This window comes from Limulus polyphemus, unplaced genomic scaffold (genome assembly GCF_000517525.1).
Source record: "Limulus polyphemus unplaced genomic scaffold, Limulus_polyphemus-2.1.2 Scaffold1063, whole genome shotgun sequence".
Classification (NCBI taxonomy): domain Eukaryota; kingdom Metazoa; phylum Arthropoda; class Merostomata; order Xiphosura; family Limulidae; genus Limulus; species Limulus polyphemus.
The window spans coordinates 235,610-246,642 of NW_013666673.1; the positions used below are offsets into that span (position 1 = coordinate 235,610).

At 36.8% G+C, this 11,033-nt stretch overlaps 1 protein-coding gene across 7 annotated transcripts in view; it reads right to left on the bottom strand.

The window, feature by feature from the left end:
• Nucleotides 1-11,033, bottom strand: part of LOC106461945 — a 101,144-nt gene that overhangs the window by 81,604 nt on the left and 8,507 nt on the right. For all 7 annotated transcript variants that reach the window (XR_002611115.1, XR_002611112.1, XR_002611113.1 and 4 more), the window contains exon 3: nucleotides 7,553-7,717. Coding sequence is in view for 3 of the 7 variants with exons in the window: in XM_022389048.1 (XP_022244756.1) it covers nucleotides 7,553-7,717 (165 nt within the window). In the remaining 4 variants the exon portion in view is untranslated. The remainder of the gene's footprint in view (nucleotides 1-7,552; nucleotides 7,718-11,033) is intronic.

Sequence of the window (11,033 nt, forward strand, 5' to 3'; positions counted from 1 at the left end):
TGCTGTTATGTTAAAGTTATATTAAAGTTTTTCTTTCATTACCCATTCAAGCCGTCTCCAAGCATTATTAGTCTCAAAGTGGGTTCCTCGTCCTCGAATTTATTATAATGTCTTTTATATAGTTTGATATGCATTACTATAATTATGTATTTAATAATTTCTTTCTTTTTAGAATGCATCACACCAAAATATGGATCAAAATGTGTCAAAAGCTATGACCAGAAATATACAGAAGTTGCAACTAAAGTTTCTGTACGTCAAAAAATAAAAGTAAAATATTATTAGTATGTAGCATTTTTGTTTTTTCTAAATAGACATCACTTAGGCTAATTTTTATAGTCCCTCATGTATGCATACCTTTATTGTGAATACACCTTTATAGGGCAGAAGTTAACACTTTCTTACATGGAAAATGTATTTATGATAGATACTTACCTCTTCTCACATTATAGCTTTTCTTGACTTATGCTGTCCTCTATGTGCACAATTTTCCCTTGCCACTAGCCTTGATACCCCCACATGGTACAGCTGTGCAACAACCCTCCACCAATAGGAGTGCAACACACCCTCATAGCACAGATGACTCCCTCTATACTGTAGAGTACTTTCATCACTTTGAGATTAAGCAAAAAATACACCGGGAGGGGGAGGACAGGTGGGAAGTGTGAGAGGAGGTAAGTATGTATTGGAAAGACATTTTCAGTATAAGAAAATGTTAACTTTTGATATAATACTTTATCTCCTCTCACATAACAACTAGAATACCACAATGAAACTGTAAACGGTCCGGTGCAAAAGTTACCCAGATAAGAATTTTTGGAAGATGCCTAAAAAAGAATCCACAGAGTGTGATACCTTAAATGTATAGGACCTCACTGTACACCACCTGTACCAGGTACAATCTTTGTCACTGAATCAGACAGAAAGATGCACATCAAAACTGTAGATGGATATGCCAGATGGTTTAAAGTGGCTAGGATACATCAGACCACATTCGGTGAGCAACTCCAGGCCAAAACCAAGCATCAGGTATTCTTTTTAAAGTCCTTGGTAGGAGAAGAGTCCCAACCATCTTCACCTCAAGCGTAGGAATCAGAAGGGAAAATCAACTTCTGTTCTGATAACCAAGGCAGGACATGTGTGCAGATCCAGTACACAACTAACACCAGGCCTCCTGAGAACTCAACATCCAAGTGACAGTACGTAGGGGGAATTGCAAATGTGACAGGTAAGCTACAGTCCAAAACCTGGCATCATTGGGAATTTTGTCTAGTCCACAGTAGGAGGAGGATCCCTACCAACCATGTGTAAAAACTTATGTTGGCTGGTCCTACACTGATCCAATATCAGACCCCCCAGAAACTGACATCCAGGCAGTGGTAGGATGTGGGAAAGCCAGCCAGAGGGGTGAATTGCATGTGGTGGATTCATCCAGTCCAAAACCAGGCAGTATTGGGAATTTTTCATCCAATCTGCATATATACTGACAGAACACCACCATCATACTCTCAATTGAGTGGAAGTGGTCACACCCAGAAGGAAGCCTCCATGGTCCACCACCACCACAGCAGCTAGGTAAGTGGTAAGGACTCCTGCACTCCATTAGGAGAGGGAAGAGAATGTGGTGTAGAGTCCACAGGAATGTCTCATCATAAGACAGTGCAATGGGTGACCACAAAAAACCCTATTTTGAAAAACAGGTTCCAATTTATTCAACCAGCATTGGAGGGATGGGCAATGATCCCAGCATTGCTTTACTTATCATAATCCATGAGTTGGTACGGTCTGGTTTGGACCTTATTTATGGAACAAGATACCACAAGGAAACTTCAAGCAGTTAGTGTTGCAGACCTACACAGCTGTATGGTAAAATATTTGTTAAAGCCTACTTGAACAGACACCACTTGATTCAGAACAGCAATGAAAAAAAAAGAGGCCACTGCAATGGTAAAAGAACTAAAAAGAAAGAACTTACCCTCTTATAGATGAAATGAAATGTGGAGAATGGCGACGGGAAGCAAGCAATAGCCAGATGAAAAGGAGATGGCCAAATGATGCAAGTAGTGGGCTATGAAAGTGAGAGGCATGGTCCACATGTTAGTCTGTACAATCTCTTCCAATGGGCGATGGAAGTGGATAGCCAGGAAGAGGGTGAGATGACATATTTGGTGGGAGAAGACTTGGAACATTTGACAGGAATTCTCAGATAATGATGCATAAGTAAGCCAAATAAGTTGGAGAAGCCAATCAGTAAGGGAGACAGGAAAAATGTCATGGGTACAGAAAGTATTTCATGGTATAAATAGGTGAAAATGGGATCCACATTTGAGCAACATAACAATACAGAGCACATACTGCGCAAACAAAAATATCAGGATTGGCACAGGAAATACAAATGAGAGATGGAAGGAAGGGAAATAGGTGTGAAGGCAATGTCTACTTCATGAGCTGCTGATGTTTTGGGGAAAAACTATGATTCGGATAAAAAAGTAAATAGGTATGGTGGTAAAGGATACAGGAGATGTCAGTAATAAAGATATCAGGCCTATGGCATCTACAAGCAAAAAAGAGAAAAAATATGTTTTTAACTACAGGTGTTACAACAAACAAGTGGCCAAATGCTCAAATGGAGAAAAGGTAAAGACATGAAGGACCACATGGAGATTCCAGTCAGGCAGAAGAATGGTGGAAACTGATAGGCCATTGTCAAATAGACATGTAAAGGAATCTGAAAGGTGCAGAACAGTGGGGTGAGAAACCATGTTGCAGAGACCAATTCCAGAAAATGCCCCAATTTAAGGAAGAAGGATGGACCAAATGGGGACAGAAGAGAGGCTACTTATGTAGAGATTCTGGATTGCCTTGCAAGGGACAGGACAATATCCCCGTGTGAAGTAGTATGTGGTGATTGTGGAATGAAATATGACACACTGAGGTTGATGGAGAAAGAATAGGCAAAGTGGAAGAGGTAAGGGAGGGGACAATTAAAGGAGGGTCAGGATTGGCCAGAATTTGGAGATGAGAAGGATTTGACTTCGAGTGGTTTGAATCAAGGAAAGAACAAGAGGGAGAAGGCAAATAAGATCATAGACATAAAGGTAAATATTGGTCCAATTCTGACTGAGAACATTTATTGCCAAAGTTAAAGGATGTGGAACCAGAGACCGAAAGAGAGGCAGTTTGGAATTGAGATAGGTGGCAAATGGATCCAGCAGAGAAGTACCAAACCAGGAGCATAACCACCAAAAATCTTGGAGAAAAAGAGGCCACTTTACAGATAGAATATTGTTTGGACAAGATAACCAACAAGATTCAGAGCACTCATAATGTGACAAGCAAGAAGGCGGACTTACTGAGACTATGTCCAAAAAAGGAGATCCAATGCTCGAAAGCAAAGCGAATATGAACAGATGCCTCCTTGTTGATGAATGTAAGAGACAATGATCAAATTGTTAGAATGGAACATGAACAAATGGCTCCTTACCAAAGGTAAATAATGAACCAAGGCTTGACAAATTGCAAAAATTTCCAATAAGTTGATGTGGAGGGAAGATTCAACCTCCTGAGAACCCATGTATGCTCTCCATCCTGTAAGAGATGCATCCATGAACAAGTGCAAATCTGGATGGTGAGAAGCCAAATGAATGCCAGCCAAGGTGTTGTCTCTGTTGAGCCACCATGCAAAGTCTACTTGGAGGGAAGGAGAAGGATGGAATCCAAAGGATTCCAAATGAGAGTTCATTGATCATGCCATGCGAACTGAAGCCCACACATGTGTGCATGACCCCAGAATATAAGGGCTTTGATGGATGCTCAGGTCCCAAAAAAGAGATAGAATCTTGCATGCCTCCTTGTTGATGAATGTAAGAGACAATGATCAAATTGTTAGAATGGAACATGAACAAATGGCTCCTTACCAAAGGTAAATAATGAACCAAGGCTTGACAAATTGCAAAAATTTCCAATAAGTTGATGTGGAGGGAAGATTCAACCTCCTGAGAACCCATGTATGCTCTCCATCCTGTAAGAGATGCATCCATGAACAAGTGCAAATCTGGATGGTGAGAAGCCAAATGAATGCCAGCCAAGGTGTTGTCTCTGTTGAGCCACCATGCAAAGTCTACTTGGAGGGAAGGAGAAGGATGGAATCCAAAGGATTCCAAATGAGAGTTCATTGATCATGCCATGCGAACTGAAGCCCACACATGTGTGCATGACCCCAGAATATAAGGGCTTTGATGGATGCTCAGGTCCCAAAAAAGAGATAGAATCTTGCATGCAGGGAGAGAAGGTGAAGACTTACTTTGCAAACCAAGAGCTCCTTTGACCTCAAACGAAGAGAAGAACACTGGGCCCTTCTGAGGAAGGTGTTGAAAAACACTACCAGAGGGAAGAAAATGTGATGAATGGATAAAGGATGTGGGAGTATTAAAGGAAAGTCCTTCTGAAAGAGCCTGATGTATGGACACCACAGATGAACAAACCTGGCCAACCGTGCATCTATCATGCCATTCTTGAATCAAAGACTCTAAGAGTCTGCGAGTCCAAATAAGGAAAATCTGACCTATTATAAGCTAAAGCATAGTAGTTTGATAAACACAGAGGATGAGGCATGCTGCCACCTGAACATAATTGGGCGACAAACTGATCAGCATGAACTTGAATATCAAGATAGGGGAACATTAAATAATCTGATGAAGGTGCAGAAGGAGGAGGAAGATTCAAAAGACACTGGGGAAACTGATAAAAGGTAACATACATGGGAAATAATTCCCAAAAAAGCTGGTGAAGAAAAAGTGGTAAATCCAAGGGTGTGGCAGGGAATTGCACTCCAAAGGATAAAGATGTGAATAGGTTGTCCAAATCTTTGTTGTCCTGGCCCGATTCATCCAGGAAGAGAATATTAGGCTGTGTTTCTTGATACATACCAGGCCACATGATAGATTCCAATTCACAACATACCATGTCCGAGGCCTCCTCAGCAAAAAGTGTAGATCCTGAAGCCACAGAAGTAGTAGATGGATTTGCAGTTGAATGATTTACGACTGAAATTGTTGTAGAGACATTAAATTGAGAGTTCTAAATGTGAAAATGAAATAGAAAATATTCCACAAAACAACTGAGTAGCAGAAAAACTGATAACAAACTAAGTTGTCCATCACAATAAAGTTAACTGAAAATTGCACATGAAAATGAAGAAAATTGCACAGCAAAATTATAGCATAATTGCACACTAGAATGCCAAATCAAGAAGTGATGAAAATACTCCACAGTATAGAGGGAGTCATCTGCACTAGAATGGTGCGTCTTACTCATCTTGGTGGAGGGATGTGACATGCTTATTTGCATGCTACAGTGCAGCTATACAATGTGTAAACACAAGGGTAGGTGAGAGTATCAAGGCTAGTGGCAAACGAAAATTGCACATATAGAGGGCAGCACATGTTGAGAAAATCTATTATGTGAGTGGAGATAAGGTATTATATTGGAATTTTGATTGTTGTACAATATAACTGAAAATCTCACACTGTAATAATTGTATGCATTTAAAAAAATAACAGAAAGAATTTTATTTGAAATAGTAAGAGCATTCACTCCAGGTGTTTGCTGCATTTATGCGTGTTTACCTATGTGATAATTCTTTTATCACCTCATATGTGAATACACAATGTCATAAATACTTAGTTTTAACAAAGTTACATCTACTTGTAGAGATAACAAAACAATTGTGATCATGGTTCATAGCCTATATTATAATGTTTTTCTAATGTGATTATTAGATTTATTAACTTTTTCGACATGGCCTCGGTTCCTGGAACTGACTTCATAACCATATCCTAGTTATAGTTTACATACTAATAACTTTAAATATTTTTTTAAGTGTATCTTTACAAAATTTTGTAGTTTTATAGTAAACATTAGAAGCCTTTTGCACAAAAAAAAAATCAGAGTTTTTAATAAAGTATTTTTACTTAAATTTGTTCATGAAAATATCAATTCTTTTTTTTAACTAGTCCGAGTGCAAAGTGATTTTCATGCCAAAATTAAAAATACTTTTCATCATCTAAAAAATATCAAAATTCCTTTGTGTAATCCCTAAAACCTCCTAAATGCATTTCAAACTTTTTTTTCTCACTAAATCCTTATAGTTTATATGTTATTTTCTCTACCCTAATCTCAAAACAGGATCAGTCAATTCAACCAATCTCATAACCACCAAAAATAAATCGAAATAAACCTAAATTAGCCTTCTTTTCTTTCAAGTATGACTTCAAATTGTAACTTGAAACTACATTTGTTTATCCTAAGTAGCTCTTAAGTAACATCATACATCTACTTATAATTAAATGTTGTTGTTTTATTGCCCTATGAACCATGTTTAACTGGTATCCCTGCCATTATAAGTTGTAAATCATGCAGCTCAAGTTACGCTATCGAATTACATTACATTGTATCGAATTACACGAGCTGCTCGCATGCGTTCTTTGTGAACAATTTTAATTATATTATTACTTATTTTACCTATTCTAGTCTTAAATAACTTAAAAAGATCTGTACTTTTAATTTTAGTTACTTGTATAATAATAAATATGAAAAACAAGAAATAAAGTACTTACTTTTTTTCTTACCCTCAACTGTTGATGAGAGTTAAGCCTGATTTTTTTTTAGTGATTATAGTAAAGCACTTAATTTTTATTTAATTAAATAACACACCAAAGAATACAGACTAATAACATGCAAAAAGTAGACAAATTAACTAACTTTAAAAAATTTTCCTGGCTTTCTAACTATGCGACAAGAGCAGTTACAAATTCATCCAAGCTAGTTGTTAACTTTCCCACAGTAACGATGTTGCTACTGAGAGTGACATTGACGGTTATCTGTTCAGAACACAATGTTATACAATACGCCATCTGATATATGAAAACCTTGACTTTCTATTGGTTATAAATAGTATATAACGAAATGTAAGAGAGAACTATCAACCAATTGTGAAAGAGAGAAAGTGACAGGTGGGTGTAGCAGGAGGGGTCTAATTTTATATTGGATAGCTCTGAAACCAAACAAAATTGAAGGCCATAAAAATTATGGTCTGTTTGAGCATTAATAATTTTATAGAGAGCATTTTACGTTTAATTTTGTACATATTCGAGAGGTGATGGATAAAATAGGGATATTCTAAGACAAAATTTGTCATGCATGTTACACTAGTGAAAATTCAGGATTTTTTTTATATATTTCCTTTTAGAATTAAGAACTTAAAACTTGTATAATATGGATTATTAGATCTTATGCTATTCTAATTGGTATAACAAACAAAAAGTAGTTTTGAAAATCTCACAATAATTGTTACATTATAGTTCCAACACTTCTAATGTGTTCTACAAAAAGATAAGAAAGAAATGCTTATAATTACATAAAAAATGCTAAATATATTTAAGCATATGTGTTTTAACCAAAAGACAATTATTCTTTGCCAATTATTACTACTCTATTCAGTGAAATTTAAATGACAGAGGAAAAAGGAAGTCAAGTAGGAATTACTACATACGAATGACACATGTTGTTTTGTTAAAACCAATCTCTTCTTGGTAGTTTGTATCACACTTGCATGCAGAGGATAAGATATTGGACTCATAGGTCAGAGTACATGTAGACAATGGGTCCCATTTCTTACACTGTTCTGGTGATTCACACACATCATGGAGCCTGGCTACTGTAATAGATAATGAATTACAGTACAATACACAATGAGCACTTTTTATATAAAACTTCTAATTACAAGAGTAAAATGCTTATACATATGGTAAAGGCTTCTTTAAAATCCCATTCCACGAGAACTTCATTTCAAAACCCTTTTACTGTGTGTATGTGTGTGTGTATATATATATATATAATACACCTATATATCTATATATACATGTGTACAAACACATGCATACATATTTCTTTTAAGGACAAAAATATATCTAAATATATAATATAAATTAAATACTTGTTATAATGTTCACATTACTGCAGCTAAAATTACTAGAACTAACACAAATGTTTGATGAAGTAAGTGTAGCTTGTGCAATTCCTATTTATCAAACATAAAAAAAAAAAGACTTATAGATGGTTTATTAACTTTTGCATTCAATAATAACGTACTCAATCCATGCCCCTGGTTGAAATTAACTACGTGCAGAACCTAATAAATTTGGCACCCATTTTTACATGTAAGCAAACATTAAATTATTTTATGAAATTAAATGTTATTAAATTACAACAATGGGACTGCTATTTCCATATTAAAAACAAAACAACTGTCAATATTAATACCTTCTACTCCCTAGACACAATCAAATGTTACTGGAAGAGAATAAAAATGGATACAGGAAATTAAAGTTTGAATGTGTGTCCATTTATAACTGGTGAACAGTTGGAACTACACGCATTGTCACCAAATCTGGCATGTACCCTCTGGGCTCCTTATATAGTAACAAGAGAGGATAGTTAAGCATATGGATATGACCTCCCAATGTCTTCTCCATGCATTGAATGGGAATGTGAGCTACTAAAGCAATAAAATGTGACATAAATGTGGTTTCAATTACATGCAGATATCTTTGAACATATCTGCCAACAACCACAATGGTTGTTCATCATAATTGAGTATGATGGCCAAATATTTCCATTACCAGTTATTTTGCCTCATTTCAGCAACTATCTGCCTTAAGATAGCTATATAGTCTTAGTTTTACTTGGAACTTTCTTTCACACTCTAGGTTCTGCGAGTCATCAGGAGGTTGTGACTAATTATTGTAAAGTTTTCTTAAGTCTTTTTTATCTTTAGCCTCTAAAATTTGCCTTGATTCACAGAGTAAAAGCTTTTTAGCAGTCTGCTATAAAGCATTCACACAACATGCCCAAAACCATAACGCATGAAACACACCACAATGATAGCAATATGCATAGCATGAATTGAAAAAATGACATGGCCTTATTTGGAATGCCCCTCTATGAAGCATGAAATTGATTGTCTGTTTGTTAGTTGTAAGGCACAAAGCTGCACAATGAGCTATCTTTGCTCTACCAACCACATGTGTGTAAACCTAATTTTTTGTGTTATAAAGTGACTTTCCTACTGTTGATCTACCAAGGGGTGGCACAAACTGATACTTGCAGAGAATATTACGCATATGAGAATGTTAGTTTGTGGCAACTTTCAACTGCAAAATGTGTGGTAGTAGTAAAGCATATGAAGGTAGATGTACAACACTAAATGTATTCACATTTGAAGGAGAGGGAAGTGCACTGCTTTATCTATAAAAGGTTCAGTATACAAGAGACGGAGATCAGTACTGTTTCTATTAGTAGTTATGCCCAGAAAGGGGTAGTTACACATTTTTCTCTGTGTGACTGACACAAAGACCCAATGCTATTTGTCACTTAGCTGCTGAGGTAATGATAGCTAGCCTCATAGTGCATTACGTGGCAGAAGTGCCTGACTTCATCATAGTTTCAAAGTGTTATTCTTATGAATTAATCATTGGTATTAATCAGATCAAACAGTCATACACTCAGGAACACCTATAAAACTCTTTGTGATGATACAAATATGACAATAATCTGCTACTTATCAAACTCCGTTCATGGCATATTGCATCAAAGGCGTACTCTGTACGTATTTCCTATGACACAGTATCAACTGGTCATTCACGCATATCTGGTACTGTAAGCATTTCTCAGATGTAAGGATAGGGTGATGTTACACTCAAGTAGTATAAGCTTAATGATACCTCAGTTTCAACATCACTATGACTTATCCATAACCCTTACAACACAAGAGCAGCATGTACTTGATGCAGATGATTAAGGTTGATACTCTGTTAGAGAGAGGTGCACAAAATAAAGATGTCTAAATGACAACACTGCAGATTAATTCAAGTGCAGAGAAGATTACATGAAGCTAAGGTTTATTTCAGTAAATACTGGATTTTGTTATTAAAAATAAATTGTCATTAACTACATTAGAAGTCATTTATAAAGAAAATATACCTTAATGAAAAAAAAATCTCTACATTTTAGTGCCACCACCTTAAGAATTATGATGCAGCAAGGATACAGCTCAACATAAGCAAAATGATATCTGTACTATATTTGAGCAAAGTTATAATTTTTCTATACTGAAAATGTATTTCCTATAGGTACTAACCTCACATAAATAGCTATTCTCGTTGAGTGCTGCTCTACATATGCACAACAACTTTTTACGCATGCCACAAGCCTTCTACCTCCTCTCCATTGGAAATGACTCATTCCAATGTGTCTCCCATGCAAATCATCATGCAACAACCCTCCACCAACGAGAGTGCCACACCTACTCGTTACACATGTAACTCCCTCTGTTCAATTCTACCAGACTATCACTTTGAGTTTAGGCAGAAAATGGAAGCACCAGTTTTCAGTGGAAAGGACAGGTGAGAAGTTTGAGAGAAGGTAAGTACCTATCGGAAATACATTGTCAGTATAGGAAAATTATAATTTCCGATACGGTACGTTAACTCCCCTCACATAGATAGCTAGAATCCCACATTGAATAGGTGGAGGGATGGTGGGAACAAAGAAAAGAAACATCCTTCAAAAGTGTCCAAAGGACACACCTTGAGATGAGAGAGTCAGATCCAAAGATATGATGTGGGAGACCACGCCACATCTGAACCAGGTAAACACTTTGCCCATCAAAGAAAGGTGTGGTATATATGGGTGGAAAACAGAGGAGCACATCCAAGTGTGTGGAAAAAAAACTAGTGCACCCAGGTGTAGAGTGGCTAGGGTGCAACAGATCTCACTCTACAGGTCAACAACATCTAAAACCCACGTTGCTGGAAATTGACATCCACGCAGGGGTAGAATGAAGACCATAATGTCTTCATCTCAAGTTCAAGAGACCAGAGGGTATCTCAACCCCCCCCCCCCCCGATCCCACGACCAGGGCACATGTTAAGCATAGAAATAATATATTGATCCAGGAACCTGACATCCAGTAT